This window comes from Silurus meridionalis, chromosome 8, assembly GCF_014805685.1.
Source record: "Silurus meridionalis isolate SWU-2019-XX chromosome 8, ASM1480568v1, whole genome shotgun sequence".
Classification (NCBI taxonomy): Eukaryota; Metazoa; Chordata; class Actinopteri; order Siluriformes; family Siluridae; genus Silurus; species Silurus meridionalis.
In genome coordinates, this window is record NC_060891.1 from 6,389,176 (window position 1) to 6,416,299 (window position 27,124).

The following is a 27,124-nucleotide window of genomic DNA, read 5'->3' on the forward strand; positions in this document are numbered from 1 at the left end:
GTGTGTGTGTGTGTGTGTGTGTGTGTGTGTGTGTGTGTGTGTGTGTGTGTGTGTGTGGAGGGGGGGGGAAGCGTAAGCACCACGATATGTTTAGTTTCACGTGTAGCTCCCCTACGGTGTGTATAATGCCGAAATGTACAAACGAAACAACATTTGAAGCAGAAAAGAGCACTTGTCCTGCACAGTCAATCTGCCTTTTTTTTTTTTTTTTTTTTTAGATAGATATATATATATATAAATATGGAACACATCCAAGTAAAAAAAAAAAAATTAATAAAAAAAAAATACAATATGAGACAGTCCAAAAGGACGCAAGCTGGTTCTGCCACACGGGTCCCTTGGATTCAAAGCCAAAGAAAGTCCCTAAAGTTAGAGTAGTTCTAGCTGTAGTACCTCACTGAGGCTGTGCAATGTGCACTGCGGATAATGCACTTCATACAGGAAAAAAAAAAGGACCAACAAAAAGTAAGTAAATAAAGAATGGAAATTGGAAGATGAGTACCAAGACAAAAAGATTATACTATGCATGGCATGTGGGATAAAGTCCAGAAAAGTTGGATGCATGAGAACAACTCCTGACTGTTTGAGGATTAAAGGGAAGAAAAATGTGTAAAATGCTCATTTCCTAATGACTGAATTGGCTTTGCTTTAAACTTAACCATGGTACTAGAATCTATTTATTATTTGCTACAGTATTGCACATTTTAGTACAAATGATTATAAATACAGGGGAAAACTGAGCCTAAAGCAGGTGGGCCAAAACGATTCCAGTCCACACATCTAGAAGAACTGATATTCATACAGCCTAGGCTATTGAAATATTGCGTTACACCCCCACCCTCCCCCAAAGACACGTTGTTGAATTGAGTCTTTCAGTGTATAAAAACGTAGAAATGGTTTGGTTCTTCCAAATGATTGGTCTTCTTTTATTTTAAATACATGTAAAACAAGTATATTTGGCATTTCATTAGATCTACTGTATATATATATATATATATATATATATATATATATATATATATATATATATATATATATATATATATATATCTGGCTTGGTTTCTGAAGTGCTATCAGACCCGTCAGCTGATGTTCTCATTGTGTTCCTTCTCACGTCCTCAGAAAAAAATAAAAATACAATTAAATTATCCGAAGGCCACAAAGGAAACCTAAAATTGCTGGAAGGTTGATGTTTGTAAGATTATGAAATGTAAAGCAAACCAAAAATGGTGAAAAGAGCCACAATCTGAAGAGGATGAAATCCAGGGGAAGACTGCCTGCACGCTTAGGGCAGTTTCTGTGTTTTAAGGGGAAATGTGTCGTTGGTCAGTGGTGCAAAAGAGCAACAGCTACCCGAAGCACCCGGCAGAGGGCGCTGGACTCAGTGGCGCGGAGGCTGATACAGGAATAGGGGTTCATCTAACAGGTTCCACTGGCAGAGTAGGAGAACTTGGGGAAGTGGGGTCTCCTCTCACTGTCAAATGGCTCCATGTTTTCATCTAAAAGAGAAAAAGAGAGGGAGAGAATGACAGAATAGCAATTTGTTTTTCCAAGTGAAAATGTATTTTCGCACTAAAAGACTTAACAGGAAATGAACTGTTACTGGAAAAGAACCCACAGAGTGGTGCGATGAGACCCAATGTGTAACACAGCTCCCGTTCCCAATCTGAAGCCGATTATTTTCCTATGACAGTCCTTAATTCTCTATTATACCACAGCAAGTTCCCAACAATTCTAATGTTCCTTTCATGAACACTTTATAAAGTTAGTTTGTGTTATGACAGATTCACTATAGACTATCTACTAAGTTAAGCAGAAAAAGAGAACATCTCAGAAGTGTGGAGGTTAACAGCAGAGAATGGGGACTAAATGTTGAATGGGATGGTCAAAAAGCACGTTTGAATCGGATGCACGTGTCCACAAACCCTTGACTTTGCAGCATTTATATGTTTTCCCAGCGCTAATGTACCTGATTCAGCCACTTTTAAATTGAAGTGGGAGAGTTAGAGCAGGAGAAATACGAACATATACAGGGCAAGAGGTATTCTAGAGCAGGGATCAACAACCTTAAACACTCAAAGAGCCATTTGGACCCGATTTCCCCAGAAAAGAAAACACTGGGAGCCACAAAACCATCTAAAATTAAAATAACCCTGCATATATCATATTTTACCTTTATGCTATGTATAAAAAAAGCTTTAGTGTGTTGCAATTATGAAATCAATAAAATAGAAAATGAATTTTTATTTCTGCATGCAGCAAAAACAAAAGCAAAAAAAAAAAAAAAAAAGACGCTGGGTTGAAGGTCACTTCCAAATAAATTACTCAATGTCTATTTGAGTCCTCTTCGTATTTATGAAATAAAAAGCCAAACTTAAATTATCCACCTGCAGCAGACTAAAAATCCTGTCTGCTTCTGTGTGCTGTCATCCTTTTGTAGTGTGTACTGGTGCGTGCAGTCAATCGGTGTGACGCTTATTTTAAGTGACAAAAAAATGAAATTTTATTTTGAAGTTAAAAGATCATCTTCAAATTTAGAATTACATGTAAAAAAAATTAAATTAAATAAAATACATTTAAATGAAATACTCATTTATTATTATAGTCACAGACCCCTGGTCTAGACCAAGACTCGGGAACTTGAGGTTTAACTTGATTTGGCAGAGTTTTCACTTTCCAGCAGGGGGCAGAGTTCGCTCAGTGAACAAGTGATTCTTTGGTGGTCTTTTCTAATTCTGATGCCTTCTGAACAAAAGCTCATTCATTCCTGTTTGTGGAACCTAAAACTTCAAAAATTCTAAAGCTCATGCTCAGGTTATATTAAATAAGCAGATGTGTACAAAACTACTATTGTGCCCAATTCATTTCTATTTGTATAGCACTTTTAACAATTGGCATTGTCTCGAAGCAGCTTTACACAGATAATGTGAGGAGAAAGAATGAATAGGAATGTTCTTTATAATTTGAATTGTTCATTAATTTATGCACTTTAAGAAGTTCTATGTGTAGGTCTGCTTAATCATGTGTTGTCTTCTGTAAATCTGTATTTTACATAGCAGGAGGAACATTGTTTTACTTCACTGTGTACTGTACCAATTGTATATGGTTGAAATGGCAGTAAAGCCACTTAACCTGATTCTAGACAGAGTGCGTTTGGAAAACAAAATGTGCTTTCTAGATCTATCTGGACGAATGTGGATGCAGTCTTAACGCAACTGGTTCACCTACTGAGAGGTGGAAGAAAACCAAGAGAACATGCTCAAGCTGAAAATCAGGGTCCCTGGAGCTGGGAGGTGGCAAGTCTACCCATGTGCTGCCTGCCCAATTCACATATTGTTTAGATAAATACCTTCTCCCGGTGGTGTGATAGTGATGGTCTGTGCAGTGAACTCCTCATCGAAATATCTTGTATCTGTTTCTGAGGTAACCTGTGGCTTAAATGGAGGGATTAGCTGAGAAGATAGAAGATAGAAGATAGAGAGAGAGAGAGAGAGAGAGAGAGAGAGAGAGAGAGAGAAAGAAAAAGGTGAGTTTTAGACCAATGCTAAAATTGTATCTACTAAATCAGGCTTTCAGGTTGCACTATCAACTCTTGTAATCAATTGAAAATCAGGAAAAAAGCCGTCATCGGCACAATGAAAAATACAGGGAAGGGTGTGGTGCGGCTTTTAAACAGGGGATTAACATGAGACCAAACCCTTATTTATAGTTTAAGCTACAGCTGAGGGTGTGATCACACTGAATCCATGTTTAAAGGTGTTGTGTTTCACTTGTACACTGAAACAATCAATGAAACAAAACAAACAAACAAACTAGTAGCTGTAACCGTATTCATTTACATGAACAGAAGAAAAACAACAGTCCTCATCTGTTTCCTTACCTTTTTCTCATAAACATCTTGCCACACAATTCCAGCAAAAAACTTGTGCTGCATGATTTCTTTCGCGTCATCAGGCCCACCTCCTAACCTAAAAACACGCATTTAAGGAAAAAGATAAGTTTCTCTTTGCATTCAATATTTGCATAACTATTGATTTTATTTTTGCAGTTAAATTACACATACCCTGGACTTCTACACAGAGTAATATTAACTCATAGTTACATGTGTTATCTGTCCATGACTTTATAGGAAGTGTAATGATAGAAGCTGCTCCTCACCGCTGTTTGGGATCTTTCTTAAGAAGGCCGCTGAGCAATGATTTAGCGTCAGGGGCGAGGGTACGAGGAAAGCGGATGTCCTCCATTAAGATGAGCTCGAATAGGCGCTCGTGGTCCTGGTTATAGAAGGGCAGGCGACCGCACATCATTTCGTACATGACCACACCCAGGCCCCACCAGTCTACAGCACGGCCATAATCGTTGTCCTCCAGCACCTGCAACGCATCAGTTATCACAAAATACTGAATATCAGAGCTTTTAGTCATCCCAAATGTATAGAATGTGTGCAATTTTATATGTAGCACCACAAAGGATGGGGCAAAGCCTAAAATCATGCTAATTCCCAACATGTAATTCCAACCTGCAATTAAAAGTTCAGCAATACATTGCCTAGGCCGCTTGGTGGTGTTGTAGTACATTAGTAAACATCCTTGCTGGCAAAAAAAAAAAACCATCCCTGTCCGATTCATGGGACATTAACAGTCTTTTCTGACTCCTGTTCTGTACAATCTGTAAAACCAAAAGTGAAGATCACTCTGTACTGTAGTAGTTATATTAATAGAATCATGGATCTTACTCATACACAGATGCATTGCTTAATGCTTTTTGCTGGAAAGAACCAGTGAGAAATCGAAATGATCACCAGGAACGGCACTGAACAGCACTGCTTCTCTCTCTTTCTCTGTGTGTCATTAACACAAATCAGACTTGATAGAAACAACACTTTACCAAGAAGTACCATTAATACAAAACATACTTAATTACTGGCCAAAATGTTTTCGATTAAATCTGGATTGCCCCTTTCCCTTTCTTGGGGTGTCTGTGGTCAGGCAGAGCTCCCAGCTGGCACCAGACAGCTGGAGATAGCTTTTCTCTCAGAAGCACAGAACACTGTGTCAGCATAGTCACTGCAGTAACCAAGCGCTAGAGATGCAGTTGAACTGGCAGCAGTGAGATGAGTCTAACAGTCTCACTTGGTCTCAGGAAAGCGAGCCATCAGGCAGAGTTCTTAAACCAACGATACATGGGAATGTTCTGACCCCATGTAAAAAGACGCAAATCTGCCATAGAAAAGTGCTTATTCTTGCACATGCAAATAGCTGCTTTTCCAGATTTCAAATAAGTTGCAGAAATGCCAAGCCCTCCTCTTGTGTTGCTCATTACAAATAGGTGTCGGTTCAAACAGAACTGATACACCACCAATGTAACCAGGGGACAAGAAAACAAAAGCCACGACACAAAAGGTAAACTGCATGATACAAAAGCCACAAACAGGAAACCATAAATAGGGAACAGAGATGTTAATATGCATGTTAACAGCAATTTTTTTCTTAATTCAGTGTCCTTCAAAGCCCTGAATGCTTCAGCATCAACGTTACACCTCACCAGATATTTATTCAGCCTTAAAAATCCACACGTGCAGGTGTGTGTGTACATTACTAATGGCAATGGCTTTATTTGTATAGCAAATGCTTTGCAGCTTTACATTTACAGTACAAATGTAAAGCTGCAAAGCATTTGCTATACAAATAAAACTGAATTGAAGTCATTCAACTTAGTTTGAGGCCAAGCCATTAGTAATGTCATCCATGAGGCACTGCTCATCATCTTAAAACTTTGCTATGTTTGTAATTTAGTAAACAATCGGTTTGGATTTATTTTAATACAAGGCTCCGGCAAATTATTATGAGCTACAGGTTGGAGAATAAATAGCCAGTGTGGGTGAGCGACTGTATGTGACCGTGTGTGTGTTTGTACACGTCCTTATCAATACAAACACAGCTGCCAAGTCCAATAGCTTTTCAAACCTGCCATATCATATCAGACATGCATACAGCCCATGTGAAAGGCTTTCCATTTTGTTCAAACTGCTCAAACGCTATGAGTAAAAACACAAGAACAGAAACATGAAAAAAAAAATTTTAAGTACGAGTTTAAAAAATATGTTCAAAGATCTCGGTATTAAAAATCTCATATATTTACTTAAAAACTAAACTCAGAAGAAAACAAGTATATTCGCTTTACTGTTTACTGACACGCTGCAGTTAATGTAGTGACGAGGGGGAACCAAACTCCTGTCCTGTACATGAACTCCTTATATACTTAACACACAAATGCAATTTGAAGAAAAAGAAAAAAGAAAAGAAAAAGAAAACAAAAACAGTCCCCCTATAATGATTACTGGCATAAATATTCAGGTTAGTGTGATTGAGGTGTGACTGGTTATTTCCCAGCATGACTAGTATGAGCACTGGTTATTCATAAAAGACCTTTTCAGCACTTTTATTATTAATAAAATAAACTTTTATTAATCTGCACTTCTTCAAAACAAGAAAGGAGGAAATGAGTAATAATCCAAATCTCAACAGTGAGCAGATAATCCTCAAACATAACACGCTATAATCAGTGGAAAGTACAAAATATTATTGTACACATTTATAATATAATAATGTCTGTCAAATAAATCGGTAACAGTAGTTTTGTGGAATATGTTTTACAGTTTAAATCCACAGCCGCAAAACAGTTTGAGAGCCGCTGCATTAAAGATGCAGTTTGTCATTTTTACAGCCCTCTGCTCTTTGCTTGTCAAATTTCAATGACACCAGCAAACATAGATGCCTCATGTTATTGGTATTTAAAAAAAAAAAACTAAACAAAACAAAAAACAGGCAGAGCTGTATTGACATTATTATTACAGTTTTACTTAAAATTAAAAAAAATATATATTTGTAAATAATTTAATAGATTGAAAACTAATCCCAAAATCCCTGTACAAAGTTTGTGAAGAGACCTGCAGGGTGCATACATTTCTGGTCATCACTGTATACTAATTTACATGGCTGGGTCATATAGCTATAATACGTTTTTTACCCCCTGTGTGTGTATCCCAGCAGTGTATAAGACCCATGGTAGAGTGAGCAGGTCAGGGTGAACACTGTGCCCTCAGAGGGAGAGACTAAGCCCGTGGTGGTAAGGTGAAGCCAGTGTGCTGCTTGGATTACGAACTGCTCTCTATTTCCAGCGCCGCTGTCGTGTGACTCACAGAAAGGCCGAGACAGACAGCTGGGCCTGCAGCTGCCCCTTATATGTAGAAAAGCGGCACAGCTGTGGAGCTGCCAGGAGTCCAGGAGCCAAAGCCTTTCCCTCACACACACATACATACACAAACTGTGTACATGGGTACAGAAACACCCCAAGGAAGCTTGAAGGCTTCCTCAGAAGCTCTGCATACACAAACACACAAGGGCCACCTATTTTCTTCCACCTGTCATGTTTGTACAAACACACACAAGAACACACACACGCTGCTTTGCAGTCTTGGTATACGCTCTTATCCAGTATGAGCAAGAAAACTTTTAGACTACTAAAGCCTTCTCGTCTTGTGATTAGACTTTAAACTCCCTTTCCCCCTTCTAGGTCCTCTTAGTTTCTGAAAATGTCTCCAAGCTTAAAGCTTTAACAAAGCTTAAAAATTCAACTTTTAGTCTGCTGTTAGATTTGGCTCCACTTTTCTGAGATGTTGTTTCATGAGATTGTGGAGTGTGCTTGTGGGGATTTGTGCTTATTCAGCCACACATGCATTATTAAAGTCTGTACTGGTGTAGGGTGAGAAAACCTGGGGTGCAGTCAGTGTTCTAATTCATCCCAAATGTGTTAAGTAAGGTTGAGGTCAGAGCTTTACAGCAGGCCACACAGAATCATCCAACTCCAACCCTTTATGCACAGGGGCATTGTCATGCTGGAACAGGTTTGGGTGAAGGGAAAATGTAATGCTACCAAAGCATGCAATAAGTGTTATAAGGGTTTGGGGAAGAACCACACATGTCTGGTGTCCCAATACTTTTGTCCATCAAATTTACAGATATCACCCAACCAAATGCCTCATAGCTAATATGTATTTAATACTGTATCAATTTATTTTTGCCATGAAATAAAACATAAGTAGCGACACGTGTATGATCGATTTTATTAAGTGGCCAAATCCATAATCATGTTTACTGGGAATACAAACAAACTGTATTGTCTTCATTGTTTAAGAATATTTGCAACATTGTTAATGCTTTCACTGACAGAGTCAAATTACAATTTGCATCTATTCTCTTAAAATGATGTATGATGCTGTAAACTGACTAACCAAACCGCCGGACTCCCATCTTTATTTTCTACCTGCACTGATTGCTGGTGAAAATGACATCTGATACAGAACGTAAATCAAATGTACGGCATATACTGTAGTAACCATTAGCATTAAGGTTATATGATTATAATTGAATGTTTAATTGTATATCTGAGTGTATAGTCTTTTGTCATGCAGGTTCCTGGTTCTGATATTCAAACACTGAGTAAAAGAATGTCTCTGAGTGTACCCTGAGTGACCATCTCTCTCTCTCTCTCTCTCTCTCTCTCTCTCTCTCTCTCTCTGTGCGTGTGTGTGTGTGGAATATTCCCAGACGGAAAGGCATTCCTTAGCCCTGTGCCCAAACAACAAGCTCATTGTGTATGGCAGAACAACCTGTAACTCAGCCCACTGAAGAGGTCGCACTGTTTCCACAGCGATATCCTCCCCAACAACAACAGGTCTTGATAAACGGGACTGCATAGTCATATCAGTGTGAGGAGAACTGGGTGAGAGAGTAACATTCAGAATAAAAGGATGCCAGCTCTGATGGGGTCTGAGGGCAACTTTTAAAATATGGGACAAATCAGGTAGGGTCATTAGCGCAGTTGGCTCTATTACGGGAGCAGAAATGTTAAGGAACCGTAATCAAGCTGTAAAAGGCCACTACTGCCCTCCATTTCTGTAATCCTGGTTACTTCAATGCAAACAATTACAGACATTTCACTCAGCTGATCCTTCTTTATGATTCATTACCATCCAGCTCAATCTAAGCACTATATCTTAGGTCCTAATCCTAAACTATGACTGTGATCGAGCATGCCCAACTACATCAGAACGTGGGTATCGGTCATCTGAGGAGCGAGGGAGCTGCCAGTAATATGGAGTCGATTTTACTGGCATTAAGGCTTACATGCCATGCTGATCTCCCAACGAATACCAAAACTGTCAACACAAGCACCCTTCACCCAGAAAACATTCCTCATGATGGTGGCAACCACACACACACACACACACACACACACACACACACACACACACATATATGCATACAAACAAAATGCCCTATTATGTTACTGTTTAAGTGCCATATGTCATACCTGCATGCACTAGCGAGAGCCACACCCCAACACTATCACAATGGGTGTATCACCACACAGCTGCTCTTTACCTCAGCTTTCCTGGCAGAGATTAATCATTTACCTCAAGTCTCAAGAACGTAAAAACACAACTCCCATTCATGCATACATGTGTTACAATACTGCTTTAAAAAAATCACTTTGACCTGATTGGTTAATTTAGGCAAATCTCTGAAACATGATGTGTGTGAGTGTGTGTGTGTGTGTGTGTGTAGTTACCTCAGGGGCCAGATACTCTGGGGTGCCGCAGAAGGTCTTCATAGTTGCTCCATCCGTTATGCCTTCTTTACAAAGCCCGAAGTCGGTGATCTTTATATGGCCGTCTTTGTCCAGCATCAGATTTTCCAGCTAAAGAAACAAATACAAGAAAAAAGCAAAGAGTGCATAAGCCAGAGCAAGATGCTGTATATTAGGCCTGTATTAGGTTTCCCAGGCCTCCGTCCATTTCATTGTTCTGGGGCAAAAGTAAATTTTTAAATGTAACCAATTACCAATCATATTTAACTCAACACAATTCTAAATCTGCAGCTGGGCAGAGAGGGGCAATAAACACCACTGGTCCAACATATCTAGTGTATAAGCACTCCAGTTTGAGTGTGTGTGTTGCAGGGGTTTAATATCAGCATGTACTTTCTGTCTCTGGGGCTACTAAAAGTCACCTGGCAGCTGTAGCTCACACGTGGCCAGAGGCTCAGGCACACCAGTCAGCACAAACTACCCCAACCTGCTACTAAGGCAATTTCAAAGAAACCGTACCACAACTCAAGCACAGCTTAAAAGGGGTGGGGGCCAGCGGCTGGGAGAATACGAGAAATTGCAGAGTAAGAGAGAGAGAGAGAGAGAGAGAGAATAGATAAATAGTGTAAAAGAGAAACACAGAAGGAGGGGGAATGCAGATTGCTCAGTATTCTATTGATCTGACAAGATTTATTAATTCATGTACAGATTGCACAGTTGCTTCTATCAAAGCTGATATGCAGGATGAGGAAATGTTATTTTAGTGCCCTGCTAATGTGCAAATGCATGAAGCACATGAAGGATGACATAACTGTTCTACTGCTATTTAAGGAAATAGGATTCTAAATAGTTTATGGGAGTTTTTTTATATCGGTGTGTGTGTGGGTTTTTTTTTTTTTTTATATTTTGTTAATAGTTTTGACCTTGTAGGGACATTTGGTTGATCCCCCATTAGGGGGTCAGTGATCGGTCCTCCCAAGGATGGTAAAGGAAATGGGTGTGTCACACACTCAAAGCACTCCAAACTTTTCAGAAGGCAAACAAAATAATATTCAAAACATTAATATTATAGCATTCATTTAGATCACTAGATTCAGTCTAAAAAGCTGTTCACCTTCAGGTCACGGTAAACTACGTTCCTCTCCAAATGTAAATAGTCCAGTGCAGAAACTATTTCTGCCCCATAGAAGCGAGCCCGATCCTCAGAGAATACCCGGTCCCGGGACAAGTGGAAGAAAAGCTTTTGGGAAGAAAAGGTTTGTATATTTAGTGCCTTTAGCCACATAGGCTACTTTACCTAATTAACTAAATGAGTTCAAACACCATTCCTTACTCACCTCTCCTCCATTTGCATACTCCATGACGAAGCACAAGCGGTCATGTGTTTGGAATGAGTATTTCAGGGCCTTAAAAAAATAAAAATAAAAACAATTCAACACTCAATCTTATTCATCACCAAATCATTCAACAATTGACTCTTTGGACAAAACAAAAAAAGAAATTCGGAATAACACAAATATACAGTATATATATATATATATCAGTCAAGGCTCATTTAATAAGCCTTCATATATGTAAATTTAAACAAATTCAGACACTTCGGCTGGATATGAATGTTTTTCTGAACTGGATTTTCATGAGTAACATTTCTTTGGTCTGCAAACAATTTACAAATAATTCCTTTCACTTCCAGCTTGATTAAAAAAATCCCTTAGTTTATACTCAAAGTCGATGACGAGGGTTTGGAAAACTTTCAAGGAACTGCCTTCATGTGTAGAAATACAGCAACAACTGTATGAACATATTGTTGAGATTTAAATGGATATTCCTTGTACTTACACAGATATTGCAATGCGTGGTAAACTTAATCTTTGTTTAATGATGAAATTATTACTACTACATGAAAAATCTTCTCTCCATTAAGCCCTATTTTTAACTAAATCCTCAATGTCCTGTTATGCAAATTCTGCCAGGCAAAATTTTTCGGACGCCTTTGGTCACTAATGTTTCATCCATATGAGGCTACTTGTGCTTTCTGGGGTTTTTTTTAGGTGATGCTCTTTTGGATAATGGCTGTAAAGAGAGAGCAGTCAAAGTTCTGTCTGCTCTATGTGACCCTAATGCTTTTACACTTCTATCAAATTCAAAACCATTAGCACAGAAAGAAATCAAATTGTCTTAGATTTTACCTAGCTAACTTTTGTGTGTTTTATAAACTGTGTTTAGAAAACAGATTTTGTAAGTGAAAATAACATTATAGTTTTACTGTCTTGGTCATGTTTGAGTACTGCTTTTTTATATAAAGCCTAACAGATTCTGAACACTGTCCACATCCAAATTTCCCTTAGTTGACCGGTTGCCCCAAGCAGTGTCTCTTCACTGTCAAACGAATTAAATGACAAAATTCTAAAATAGCTAGAGCAGAGTTTTATAGCACCATTAAATTGTAAGGAGAGAACCAATGGAAATAAACAGCCTGGAAAAGAGATGTTATTTAAATGCCAGGCGGGAAGTAAAAGAGAAATGTTAGGGGTGTGTGTGTGTGTGTGTGTGTGTGTGTGTGTGTGTGTGCGTGCTCACACGCAGATTCCCTCACCGTCAAGAAAGGGTGCTTAGAATTCTGAAGGACACGGTTTTCTGTGAGTGTGTGAGCCACTTCATCCTGAGAGATGGATCACAAAGAGCTGTAGTGTATTTGGATTATATGGAATCTCTCTCTCTCTCACACACACACACACACACACACACACACACACACACACACACACACACACACACACACACAAATAAGCACACAAACAAATCAGTCACAAGTAAGATGGACTGGGGGGGGCCTGCTGGGGCCCCAAATGCCCCAATAATAAGCGAACAACAAATAATTAGTCAGAAAATGAGCAGGAGTGAAACAAATGCACTCCCTGAGGCTGTTTGGCACAGTATGGAAAGTTTGATGGTGGTTCAGCAGAGTTGTGTGGAGCATTAAATCAGGATCTGGTAAGAAATACAATAATGACTGCATCTCTACCACAGTTTCACATGGAAAATGTGTCAGGTTTTTAAAAAGACCTTGCTGTTGGTACTGGTGAGCTGCTTCAATGTCTAAAGTGAATTACGCTCTGGAATACGGGAGATTATTGCAGAAAGGCTTCCCACAACTGAAAAATGAGGAACGATCCAGATGTTATTTTACAATACTCAAACCCACAGGCAACCAAAAACGGCTTGAGAACAAATTTTTCAGACTCATGTTCTGGCCTTGTTAGTCCAGATGTGAACCCTGTTGAGACTTATTTGGTCTTGCATTAAACAAAAGCTGTTTGGGGAAACATTTTTCAAGTACTCATCAACAGTTTGAAGCCATTATCCATTGACTGGAACTACACTGGCTCTTCTTTCTGTCTACAAGGTTACTCAAAATGTTTAAAACTTAAAAGAAATTAAAGGGAAAATGTTATGCCACACAGTTACCTTTTTTGGTCAATTCTTGCTCATTTCCTTAACAATTATTTGTTGTAAGGACCATTAAAAGCTCCATATTTTGCCTTTTTTTTTTTTGCCCCAGGAGTGTATACAAAGACATGCACATACTTGTCTAGTATCCTCCACTTTTAACTCAATCGATCCCTTCATATAACCTCGCGTCCCTTTTACTTACTTTTGCTACAATTACTTCCTTCTTAAGGATTTTCATGGCGTAATATTTTCCTGTGGCCTTCTCCTTCACTAGGATGACTTTGCCAAAAGTGCCTTTGCCAAGGAGTTTGAGGTATTCAAAGTCATGCATAGTCTGAAACGGCACACAAATAGAAGAACAAGAAAATGTCAACAAACAAGTTCAGAACAATAATCCTACAAGGAGTTACAAAGCATAGATGCAGGAGTGAAAAGGCCCTGTTTACAGCATTGTATTTATTTACACAACAGCTCCATCCTCACACTGCACATTTGGCCCCTATCCCTCATTAATGAAACTGCTTGCGTGAGGTACACATTTGACCTCAGAATGGCCAAGTTGATCTGGTAAAAGATCCACCTCCATGGGTGTGTTGGCGAGACATAACGAGAATTTGTTTTTGTTTTTTTTATTTTAAGTGGCATACCATCACCACTTCCCACATAATAAATCAATAACTAATTAATAAATTGAGGACTTTAAAAACAGGAAAAGATCACAGACAGGCTGCTTCATGGATTCCTGGTTGTCCCTGGAACACATTTTGAGAACCACTGGTTTAGAAGAACTGTATGGGAAAAGCCTTATTGCTTCAGCAGAACCGAATATTTTCCTTAATTTAGCAACAAATATTCAGCAAACAAAACCCCCCTCTTTTTTTTTTTTATCTTTCCTCATGGTCTCTATATTTAGCAACAAAGCTTCTGAAATCTTCCCACTATGCAACCTGAGCAGTTATTTTGTGAAGCCCATGGGGAATAAATGCTCTTGAACTGCTAAGCAGAAAGAGAACAATTATATTCTTAGGCTGATTACAGTTTCCTTTAAAAACCTGATGAACGGACAAAATTTGCAGCTATGCTTCGTAACATGAACTCTTAGAGCACAGCCGTACTGTAATTACAGTCACAATATTACCTAGCTACTGATTCCAGTGTATTTGGACAAAACAGTTTTGGGTGGGGCAGAAAATATTTGTTCCCTCAGTGTGGGGGAAAAGATTACAGAAAATTGATGCGGCGGCGGAGCGTACCACTTTTTGCCGAGGTTTGGTTAGGTACATCTCCATGTCCATGGGGTCGGGAGAAGAGTCCATCATCTCCTCCTCCTGTTTCTGCAGGCTATCAGCCACGGCCTGGATGGCTTTAGTCCATTCCTCCCTGTGGGGAAAAAGAAGTTAACAAAAGCACATTTCAAATAAATCTTGATTTATTAAATAAGGAATCAAAGTAAACATAAACCTTTATGAAATGATAGAGGTTACTCAATAAAAATTAATAAATTGGTGCTTTAAATTTACAAAAAATTAATTTGAACTTCAGCACTGACATTCTGACACTGAGATTAATTAATCTGGTTAACAGATCCATGATAATATCCTTTTTTTTAATTATAAATCATATTTTCAGATATTAGCACCAAATTACAATATTGTATAATAAATATAATTATGATATTGAGTCATTTATATAACAGATGTGAATACATCATACCACTAATGTGTAGAATGAACATTTCTTGAATTCAGCTAAAAGTGTGGGTGTGTCGTGCGAATAGGTACATCACTATTATCGTGTTAAATGTTTAAACTGAATCTGAATAGAATGAGAAAAGTGCTGGGGTAAGCATGTTTTAGGAAGTCTGACCGTTCTTCTGGGGTCTCCACGTGGAACGTGCGCTCAATAACAGTGGTCCACTGCAGACAACGGATTATAAATGTGTTGGGCTTCGGCCTCTCTGTCTTCATCAGCTGACATTCTGGACACGGACACAAAAGTGCACCAGGGAGTGAGCGAATGAGCAAGCGAGCAAGGAAGAGCGAGAGAAAAAGCGTGAGAGAGTGAGGGTGTGAGAGACAGATGCAGAGAGAAATAAATGAGAGGCGAGAAAGACATAGTGACAGTCATTTATCTCCATTCATCCCCTGTACTGCATTAAACACACATAGTAGAAGAGATCCCCAGTTGCACTGCAGCTGAGCAGGTGCATCATGGGACTGCAACAGTGTTCCAGTCCTGGTGTTCTCTGTAATATTGGTGATGCAGTTGCAACCTTGATGAGACTGCTCTACTTCGTCCTTGTCTTTTTTACAGTGGAAAAACACACGTCGAGCATGAAATGATATTCCGCATGTCACAAATATTGTAAAAAATAATGTAGTTTTAACACTAAAATCGACGCAGCAAATTTTATGTTAGTTTTAATAGATCAATTTCTCTCTCTTTTTTTTTTTTTATAGGAGTCAGCGTGCTCTCAGCCCCTCTTACATTCAGCTTAAAAAATTTAAATTTAATATTAAAGTCTATAAAAAAAAAAAAAGAAATGAACAGTTGATTTGATGTCCCCCCTCCCCTTTTGTTCACTTATATATATATATATATATATATATATATATATATATATATATATATATATATAAAAGTCTCGTGCCCCCGGTTTAATGTGGAATTGCATTGCCACATAACTAATTTGTTTTCCTGGTCTCGCACGATAGACCAAAACACTTACAGTTGAAATTATGTTGAAATAATAAAATGTATTGATAAAAATATAATTACTTTATTCTTGCAAATGTGTGTGTTTAAAGTGTGTGGGAGGATGATTTACGGCTTAAACGATAATAATAATGAAAAAACGCAAGCGGTTTTGGAACGTAACCACGGCGATAAAAAGAGTATTACTGTATATGAATATACAAAATACTGTATACTGTATACTGTATATATATATATATATATATATATATATATATATATATATATATATATATATATATATACAGATATTTTTATATCATTAAAAAAATTGCCTGTCTACAATATAAATGATAAATTAAGTAAACATTAAACCAGGTTCAAACTATGTTCGGTGTAATGAGTTGTGGAGATGCTAAAAATCAACACCTTTTCGCTCTCTGTGCTTACACTGAAAAAAGTCAGAGAATTGTACATCAGCAGTTAAATAGCAAACACTCACGTCTTTTTTAGCGAGGAAACAAAAAATAAGCAGTGGCAACTACACAAAAATATCATGACTTGTGCTTTCTGAAGTCACAAAGCACAATGGCAGTGGAGTCGCATCAGGAGCCATATGTGGAAGAGGAAGCTGTAGCACATAGCCATTTGGGGCAGGAGATGAAAGGAGGGGGGCGACATAAGAGGCCTGTCGAGGAGATGGAGGACTTGAGTGGAGGCCACCACTGCGCTCCAGCAGGGCTCATCAACAGCCCAGAATGCTTTGCACCATGTCATCGGTGTACACCAACATCATTGCTGTTACACGACTGACTGCTCCTGACGCCAGGGACGACTGCTGCTGCTGCTGCTGCTGCTTTGGAGCAGAGCAGAGATAAATAATGAGAATAAGGCACTTAATAACCGTTATAACTCACGAGTGTCAGGGTGGAAGCACTTCCTTTAACAAACAATATGGCTGTCTAATTAGCCTGTTCAATCATTCAAGCGGCTTTTGGCAGCGATGGAGGGTTGATGCTCAGCTGAGTTCAGAAAGGGGAAAGTGAGACAGAGAAAGAAGTGCTGGAACTCTTACAAGAGACTTTCAACTGAAGTCCGCAAGTTCTTGGGGTCATGCATATCCACCTATCAAAGCATTAGCATGAGATACTCACGTGCCACAGAGAAGTTATTGAGCGGAGTCTCCAGCTGGTCCACGTCCTGGGGCCGCTCCTTATAGCCAATAAACGTACCATCTTTCTTCAGCAAGAAATACCTCGGCCTCCACGTCTTTATGTACTCTCCTGTGGAGCAATTAGGAAGAGACCACGGTTTCAGTTTATATCGAGACATTGTGTTATATTACTGCATGGTACTGGTATGTCAAAGTCTTATTTTGAATTTTCTAATACAGAACTGCAGGCAAGGGCTGTTGCCATGGTTAGTCTCTGTGTATAATCGCACTACCACACAAATGACTTTTTGACCTCACCAATGGCTACTTTCTTTTTCCTTTTAAACCTAATCAAGTTCCTTTTACCAGTGGTTTCTCTTCCTTTTGTTTCCAGCCGTGACTACCCAGAATTGTGCAACCCCAGCGCTTTGTTTCTCAGCAAAGGGGGTGTGAACACAGTGATGTGATGTACACACACACACACACACACACACACACACACACACGTGTATGAAAATATATATAATGAATATAATGAAATGGCTTGTACAACAGCCATGAACCATATAGAAGAATATGGCAATGCAACACTGCATGCTACCATGCTAGTAAGAATTCTTGGTATATAATATAAAATAGAATATAAATAATAAGGGGCAAGTGAAGCATCTGCAATGTCTTACTGAATAAAAAGTTGGAATGAAATAGTTTTCCAGGATAGAGGATCTGAATTCATTTTTAATTATGGCAGAGTGGTATTAACCCCATGCAGAGGCTGAGCAAGCTGTCCTTAATTGGCCCATTTACTCCTGGCGCTTCAGTTCTGAGGCATGCAGAATCAGTCAGAGCTGCCACAGCAAACTGCTTCCTCTCTGCCATCCACTGAGCTCTGATATGTTCCCACTGTGACGGACCTGTCATAGAACTGAACACACAATCGAGCCTGAACTCCTGCGCTGGACTGCCAACACATTCATCAGCTAATGCAACTGATATCCACCCTGTCAATAGAACATCACACTTCACTCAGTTGATAGTAATCTGTTTGCTAAACGTCACATAGGTCAAATAAAAAAATAAATAAAAAGAAACCACAGGCATGAAACTCCATCCCTTACATTTTACCAAAATGTCTAATATGACTGTACAATTGCCCACCGAACACATCCTCCTGAAACACAACTGGGCGTCTACTGGTACATGTTGGGGAAAACATCCGCCTCCCAGATCTGCACACGATTTTGCACCAGATGTCCATTGTGTTATTACGGTTGTCATTTTTCATCGCGCCATCAGAAAGCGGAAGGACTCCCGCGTAGCTGCCCGATCTGCTAAGTAAAGAGGTTCGGCGATCAAAAGACACTTTGTAACAGGAGCATCAACGATGTCGCAACTTCTCAAGCTGCACAACTGAGCGGTATGAGAAGAGCGAAACTGCGCCTGAATTCTCTCATTGTTTATTTGCCATGTAACAAAAAGAAGAGAAGGTGATCAGGTTTAGCGAAAGTTAAAAAGGGACCTTTAAGAATGTGTGCGTGTGTGTGTGGTACCACTGGTACATGGTATCAGGCTGCCTGTTTTTATTTAAAATTGAGCTCTCTCGGTCACTGTAAAAGAGCAGCTGATATGATTTTTTTTATTTTTACATTTACAAAATAAACTGTGACTGAAAACATTTCCCCCCAAAGAATAATCTGGAACACTGACTGCACTACAGACCTCCTCACCATACATCAGTATAAGACTTTGCTAAAAACCTTTGTGGTGAAATGAGCAAACATCTCCCCAAATACCCCAAAATCTAGTGGAACATTTTTCCAGAAAGTGGAGATTATTAGAGCAGTAAATTGGGACTAAATGTAAAATGAAATGTTCAAAAAACACATGCAAATCCGATGGTCAGGTTTCCACAAACTTTTGTCAATACAATGTTTTTAAGCATTTTGTCTTAATAGCAAACAATCGTTTAATCAAAAATGTATAAACATACTGAGATATGCTTATTATTAAATGTTTAAAAAATTGAGAAATTTTTAGAAATTAAGACCGTCAGTGAACTTGATCAAGAACTTGGGACTCAAAGTGGATTTGTACATTTTTAACAAGAAACTGGTATGATTTTAGAAATAACAGTATATGATCTGTTTAACAATTTAAAACTACGAGCTGTTACTTTTTGCAGCTTTTGTAGCAGATTATTTCCGGCTTTCTCAAGAAAACAAATCTGGCTGGGGCACCTTATATGAGCCACACTATATGGTGTTTATTATTTGCACACATTAGAGTACACCGATGTTCTTATGGAACAACATATTGCGGATTTAGTCTTTTTCTTTTTGCTGTTATAATAATCTCCAGTTTTCTGGAAAAAGCTTTCCACTAGATAAAGGAGAGTGGCTGTGGGGAATTCAACCAGAAGCGCATAAGCGACATAACACACACTGATGTTGCATATGGAAGTCTGGTGTTCAGTCAGTGCTTTAGTTCATCCCAAAGGTGTTCAGTTTAGTTGAGATCAAAACTCTGATCAATCTGCTCAAGTTCTTGCGCACCAGACAAACCTGGTCTTCATGGAGCTCGCTTTGTGTATAGGGGCATTGACCTGCTGGAACACATTTGATCCCCTTAAATCCAGTGAAAACAATTGTAAAGCTACAAAGTACAAAAAGACATCATACACAATCATACCAAATTGTATCTACAGATATCTACTGACCACCAACCATTACTTTTAGCCATAGGGTATATCTTTGAAACTACATCTTCCTTCCTCTCTCTTGCTCTCAATCTCAAAAGCTGTTTAGCTGCCAAGTGAGTCCAAGAACAGCATGCCACATCATGGCCATGGTGCTGTGACAGAGAACCTGAGCGAGATAAACAGAGAGGGAGAGATATAGGATCCCCAGGGCAACTTACAGATGCTCACACATACACTACCAGTACTTTCAGTACAAAAAGTTTAGTCAAAATGTGCTTTACAATTTACAGACTGGGTCAGAATAATAACAGTCACTAACTACTGACTGTTTGTGTGTAAAGATATGTAATTGTATGTGTGCATAAGGACCCAGAGCTCTGATTCTGTGTGTGTGTGTGTGTGTGTGTGTGTGTGTGCACAAGAAATAGCTTCTGACTATGTTATGACTGCCTCAGTGGGTGGCACTGCTCGTCATCACGGGCGATGAGCACAAGGAGCAGCCGACACATGCTGGTTGGGGTGGGTGCTGTGCGTCAGCCAGGCTGGCATCCAACAAATAAATACGCACATTGTAGCCCTCAGGAGAGGTCACACCATCCAGCTCGTTCACTTTCAAATATATGTATGTGTAGAGACTTTGTGTCTCAGCTGTTAGTTTTATTCGTAGTTATACAGAGGAGGACTAGACATATTTATTATTCTAAAATAAACATAGAAAACACCATACTCAAAAAATACTCCCTAAAGATCTTTGCGAAACATTATGTAGGTTAGGTTTAAATCTAATAAACTGTAGAGTGGGTGTGAATCTACACAGTGCTGAATCACTGAAGCATGATCTCGCTGGAACAACCTTTACTAAAACTATTAGTTACTGTGCATGGACAACAATTTCGCATGGTGCTTGTGGAGACTTCAGCCGCACGGGCATTAGTAAAATCAAGTACTGATGATCTGATGTGAGGGGACATGGTAACTCAGTGGATATTGTGTTCAACCTTTGATCAGAAGGTCATGAGTTCTGTTCCCAGCACCAGCAAGCTACCACCAAGCCCCTTAACAGTCACCTGCTCAGGAGTATAAATGAGATCACTGTTCCTCTAGATAAGGGTGTCTGCCAAATGCCCTCACTGTTCCAACTGCAGTCAGTGTTCCAATTCATCCCAAAACCTCTGATCAATTCTAAACCAATGGCATTAAAGTGTCACTAAGCAACAGATGTGTGAAATGAAAGCTATAGTACTCAAGAACATGCTAGAACTACACCGTTTAACAATTACTAGGATATACATATTCGTTAGCATTCTCATTTGCATGAATGTGTGCAGGATTTATATATGGAAATATTTTTAATAAGCAGAACTAATTCAATGAAAATAACAAGCAAGGTGCCTGACTGGAATTAGACTTATTTCCTACATATCATTATTTGAATATTATAATGGGTTCATAACCAGAGCTGCACATAATGTCTGTAGTCTGGTTCCAAGTCAAGCACCTGAAGGTGGTTTTTGGTTCCTTGCGCTACATGCAACATGGTCTTACTAAGTGTTCTCTTCCCTGCTGGCTAGAAGAAAATATAAACATACACTTTATACACCACTTGGAGCCTCTTTTCAAAGAAAGCGAATTTCTTTCACCCAGGTTCGGTGTGAAGTGACTTTAAAGGTATTTGCTTAATGTTTGTTGTTTTTTTGTTTGTTTTTTCGCCATCTCCCCTAGTACTGCATTTGCTCAAGCGGAAAAAACGATAAACATTTCCTTGTTGATGGCTATTAGTCAAGCCGTTGATACTTTACGGTTATATAAATCACCCTAAATGAAGACTTTGTCGTAAAATATTAATCTAAAATACTCATTTCCATGATAAAATATAAAACAGAGGTTTATGGTGAGAGGTATTTATCGGATTTCGATTCAGGTCATGCAAATTTGTTGAAAATTCTGAGTATCAAAAAGCGCATGATGTGTAAAACATTCAGGCCGCCAGATCTCCATTCATTTGGGGACAGCAAAGATCCCGTGGCGTTTCCCGAGGGAATCTTGTAGTTGCTATAGATTCTAAACTCTGCATGTTCTCACCGTTGGCACATTTCTTTAGTATTGAAGACGCTGTCAGGTAACGGAGAACATAAAAAGTAGGAATTCCACCTGGAGGCTTGCCTTGCTCTTAAGCATGTCCTTTTACCTTTTCAAAATTCTTTCCTATAATTAAGAGTGAACTGCTGATACGTTCATTTCTCTGCTCATGTCGCCGTTAACTCCAGCAGAAACACTGGTATATAATGCCTTCTTGAATGAATGCAGTCTTGACTTGGTTCCAGCATTCGCAATGAAAACAGAGCGTAAGTGTGTTACTCGATGCAAAAAAGCCTTAATGGTGCTTTTAATTCTCATAAAATCTGCTTGTATTTTGTAATTATTTCTTATAATGTCTTTCAATAACATGACTGCATGTGAACTATCAGGAACTTGGTGCACCTGGATTTTGGGTGAATGAAAGTGACCAGTGCGTCTAATTTATGTAAAGGGTTTTACAAGCTTGCGTTGTGAAACCTGCCCGAACACCGATGCCACGATTTGTGCGCCAAACTGATTAGAGCCAATATGAATTATATGTCTATCCATTAAATAAAAGGAATTATAGCTGTGTAAAATCAAATTACTTTTTCTATAGAGATCTGCACAGGCTTTTGAGTCAGTCATGGTACAATAAAACATCTCTTCAGAAAAAGCAGGTTCCTGCTCTATATTTTAAATGAATGAAAATCGAGCTGCGGCTATTGATTTAGTACTCGAGTATTCTGATGATTATTCCATTGATTAATCAGATAAGAAGCACCTTTTTCTTTATTAGAGAGCGATACTAAATAAGAAAGAAAATAAGTCCGTTCTCTTAAAACGAACAAGTAATTTGTTTTGTTTTTTTCTGGAAAAATTTGCATTTTATTGCTTAAATTGCAAACAGGAATATCAGTGAAACCCATTTAATGCATTTACCGCATTTACCATGCATTTTAGCCACATTACATTAAAATACAAATACAGTTACGTTCAAAAAGTCTCCCTGCAGCGGCCGCGTATCGCAAGATACGGAAAACCATTCGTTTAATGAAACTCAATTAATCTCACTCGTGTATTTGTGTATTAAATCTCGCACAGTATCGCGATGTGGTTTTCTCTTCACTGGAAAAGCTGTTAAAATTTTCCACGTTTGTATCCGTGTATTTATCACTAAAAACTGCTCTACTACCTGCTCTATGTGACCACACTGTATATAAATACAAATATTAAAATCTGTACTGTGTTTTATGATTTAGTTTGTAATGATCCCAAACTTTACAAACTTTCTTGCGTTTTCTGTGGTCTGAATCTTCTCCTCTGCCCCTCGCTGTTTTCTCCCCGTTCCTCAGTTTTTCATTCTGCAGCGTCTGCTCTGGAGTTTAGCAGGTGGTGCGTCAGTAATAATGGTCCGTGGGAAACACAGTGCTCCGTGTTTAGTTAAATGGACTAAATGAAGCACTGAGGCAAATTAATTTGCCTAAATTCATTTTTGTAATCAAATTATTTGAGTTACTCGAGGAATCAATTCTGTCCTAATTGAAAATAATTGTGAGGTTGGAGGCAGAACAGGAAGTGAAATGCAGGATTATTCTGATGTTAAACGTGTACACGGTTATTTACAACAAAGCATCCGCGCTCCCTAAATACTGAGTAACTACTCACTGGTCACAAACTCAAAAACATTATTTTGAAATTAAATTAAATTATATCTAAAAAATATATATATTTATTTCTGTTCCAGAAATTAATTTATTTTCAAAATACAATTAGCATCTTTGCGATTTAGTCTATAATCAGAATTATATATTACATTTTCTACACATTCAACCCAAGATTGCTTTGATAGTTTTCCTTCACCACATGCAGTGCAACAAAACACATTTTATAATATAATTATGTATTAGACATTAATATAGTTGATTATTAGAGTATATAGTAATGTATTAGGTATTAATAGACCAATTATACACTGTTTTACAGTCAGAGGTACCTGCTAAATTCCACAATATATTTGAAAGTTTCAGAAAGAATAAATACAGTGAACATTTGCATTCATTTTTGGTTTTCAAAATGAAAATAATTTCATATTCAAATAAAATATCTATGCTAATAAATGCTGTAGTAAGTGTACTACTAGTACGTGTAAAATATTGCTGTAGTAAATAATATTTGTATTAATATTATGCATCATTTCTTTCTAAGCAAGAAACACTTTTTTAGGTTAGGATAGTTCGATTAGATATATAGGCACTTTAGTTCAGTGGTCCCCAACCCCCGGGTCAATTGGTACCGGGCCGCACAGAAAGAATACATAACTAATATTATTTCTGTTTTATTTATTATCTGATTCTGAACGATGTTTTATTTTGGAAAATTAGCGGATTCTCTCCACCGCATCTGTCTATGACTCACTCTTGATGCATGTCATGATGCCTCGGTCACGTCTTACCAACATCCGCTACCTTCTTAAAGGGGCTACGGCCGCTAACACATAAAACATTATGTGCTAACTTCCACTAAAACCGCTAAATTCAAACCCTAAGCAAGCAAAATAAACAAAACACAACACAGTGGATTCACGTTTATTATTATATTTATAAAATATTTATAAAATATAGTTTTTATGCCGGTCGTATCATTTTATTTTGTTGTATTTATCCTCCACACAATGAAAATATTGTCTGACATTAAACCTGTCCGTGGCACATAAAAGGTTGGGGACCACTGCTTTAGAGCATTGATCCTATTTGTTACAGTGAGACTTTGATGACTACACATTTGTGTGATAAAAAATGTAAATAAAAGAAATAAAATAAAGAACGAAGGCTGCATACACTGACCAGAAGAAAACATTTTTTGAAAAAGAAATAATTATTTTGCTCTCTAGTCCAGTCATCTGAGTTACTACAGAATTTGCACAATATAGTTCAAAGAGTGAAAGAGCAACACTACTGGCAACAGTTTTCCTGCCCACCACATCCGTCTGACCGTCTGCTGGTCTCTTTCACCTTCCCTTTCACATCAGCCAGCTTCTAATAAAATCACTTCTGCGAATTCACCCCCTACACACACACACACACACACACACACACAGCCACCACATCCACCCACGTTTCCTTTTTTTTTTAACAACTCTTCCTCTTTTTTCACCCACACTGCTTCCACTTTTTTTACACTCACCTCCTGTTTCTCGTACAGAGACAGTAAACAAGGAACGAAGCGTATGAGTGTTGGCTGTGAGTGTGTTTGTCCATGTTTGGGTCTCAGGATGAGGTCACAATAACAATGTGGAGGAGAATAAAATGTCACTGAGCACGTGGACAGAAAGCTACAAAGCAGGAAGTACTGGGAGATTTGTTTTGTTCGTTTTGTTCTAGAACACTTAACAGGTTGTGGAAGAAAAAAACACAAACAATTATTTACAGTGGATTGTATGTTTAGGACAAGAACTTATTATATTGCCTGAAAAAAGTCCCATGAGCCCCTCACAAGTGGCCAAGAAAAGTGTCTCTCTTTCTCGCTCCAACTGTAACTACACAATATGGAGTCAAGTATTGGGACACCTGATTTTTCCAGCATATGTGGTTCTTCTCCAAACTGAAAGAAAGAGAGAAAGAAAGAGAGAAAGAGAGAAAGAAAGAAAGAAAGAAGTATACTTGGCATATGTACTCTACAGCACAATTAATTTTTTTCTTCATGCAATGTTAGGAAGCTGGGTTCAGAACGCAGTAATCACAGTGGAGCACAAAACGTTAAGAGCCTTTCTCAAGGGCCCCAAGTGTGGCAGCCTGGCAATTCTTGGGCTTGGACCCTACACTTTCCTATTAGCAACCCAGAGCCTTAACCACTGATCTTCCACCTGGCCATTACTACATAGTTGGAGGCACAAACCTGTTCCAGCATAACAGTGCTGCTGAGCACAAATTAAGCATCAAGAACATGATTTACATTCTTTGAAGTGAACCCCTTTGGGATGAATGGAACACTGACTGCCCCCAGATACATCAGTAGCTGACTTTACCAACACCTGCATGGCTAAATGAGCACAAATCTCCACAAGCACACTCTAGAAGTGGAATCTAGTAAAAACGTTTTCCAAGAAGAGTGGAGGATATTATAACAGCAAATGGGAACCACATGTGGAATGGGATGTTCGAAAAGCACATACAAATCTAATGGTCAGGTGTCTAAAAACTTTTGTGCGCAGTGTGCATCTGTCCATCCATCCATCCATCCATCCATCCATCCATCTATCCATCCATCCAAGTTTCTATACATCCTGACTCTGGACAGATTATCCAGCATCCATTTAATATTATATAGCTAGGACAAAAAGTACAGACCATGTTCTCTTTGCTTTCGTGAAAGTCAGTAGGAAGTAGGTTTTGTTTCTCTGGTTGGTTAAGTGAGGGTGTTAAAACCTCTGGTGACTGTGGTGTAGAGAATTTATAACAGTTTGTTAACAGAGTAGCTGTTTAAAAAAAAATTACAAAACAGATACGGAATCTGGGGAACGAAAAGGAGATATTTCCAAAAATGCCACGGTTGTTCTCAGGCAAGAACCAACGGAGGGAACCGTGGAAGTGACAGCACAGGCATACACAAGCAGACAGACGAAATGATGGAAGGAAGAAAACGCAGACAGACAGACAGAGAGACAGACAGACAGTGACAGACAGAGAGACAGACAGAGAGACAGGAAATAGAAAAGATTAACAGACAGACAAAAGGAAAGACAGGCAAAAGAAAGGCTTGTTATTGTTCGTCTTTATATTAAATAGAGAGCGGGAAAAAAACCTTAGTAAGAAGGGAGACACGGAGCCTGATCTAATACACATCAACTTTCAAAAAAGTATAAACTTAATTATTTAAAAAGATTACAGAAAGTAAGAAGCAAATAAAAATAAAGATCTACTTCCCTGAATCAGATTACAACTTACACTGTCTATTAATTTCTCCTGAAATGCAACACAACTTATAAACTTCAGTAACAATACACACGTCACACAACAGCTCAAAATTCAATATCACTCGATCGTCTGCACACACACGAAACATTTCACCTGGGAGTCGAGTGAGAGAGAGAGAGAGAGAGAGAGAGAGAGAGAGAGAGAGAGAGTGTAAAACGCTATTCCTCAGTTCAGCAGATCATGTGATATAACCGATGTCCGTTATCTACCTACACTGGCACAATAGACTGTGGCATCGATTGATCAGAGTTTCACACAAACAGGAAGTGGCCTGTGAGTAAGTCAAGTGAGAGCGCTGTGTTTGGCACAGTGTTATCAGCTTCTGCTGCAGCACAGAGAAGGCCACATTACACTGTTTAGGTCTCAGACAGATTTTAGGAACATGCTGTGTTTGCAAGAAGATGATTATAAAGTGATGTTTAGAGCTTGTCAGAGAGACAC

The 27,124-nt window shown here is 38.6% G+C and overlaps 1 protein-coding gene across 2 annotated transcripts in view; it reads right to left on the reverse strand.

Annotated features, from left to right (window-relative positions):
* Positions 1 to 219: 219 nt before the first annotated feature.
* The window catches only part of akt1 (v-akt murine thymoma viral oncogene homolog 1), a 48,025-nt gene continuing 21,120 nt past the window's right edge, over positions 220 to 27,124 (reverse strand). For both annotated transcript variants that reach the window (XM_046855709.1, XM_046855710.1), the window contains exons 3-14: positions 16,953 to 17,081; positions 14,971 to 15,082; positions 14,358 to 14,484; positions 13,307 to 13,438; positions 12,248 to 12,313; positions 10,989 to 11,057; positions 10,766 to 10,891; positions 9,634 to 9,762; positions 4,159 to 4,373; positions 3,881 to 3,968; positions 3,350 to 3,452; positions 220 to 1,499 (exon numbers count right to left, since the gene is read on the reverse strand). In XM_046855709.1, coding sequence (XP_046711665.1) covers positions 1,420 to 1,499; positions 3,350 to 3,452; positions 3,881 to 3,968; positions 4,159 to 4,373; positions 9,634 to 9,762; positions 10,766 to 10,891; positions 10,989 to 11,057; positions 12,248 to 12,313; positions 13,307 to 13,438; positions 14,358 to 14,484; positions 14,971 to 15,082; positions 16,953 to 17,081 — 1,376 coding nt within the window. In that variant the 3' untranslated portion in view covers positions 220 to 1,419. The remainder of the gene's footprint in view (positions 1,500 to 3,349; positions 3,453 to 3,880; positions 3,969 to 4,158; positions 4,374 to 9,633; positions 9,763 to 10,765; positions 10,892 to 10,988; positions 11,058 to 12,247; positions 12,314 to 13,306; positions 13,439 to 14,357; positions 14,485 to 14,970; positions 15,083 to 16,952; positions 17,082 to 27,124) is intronic.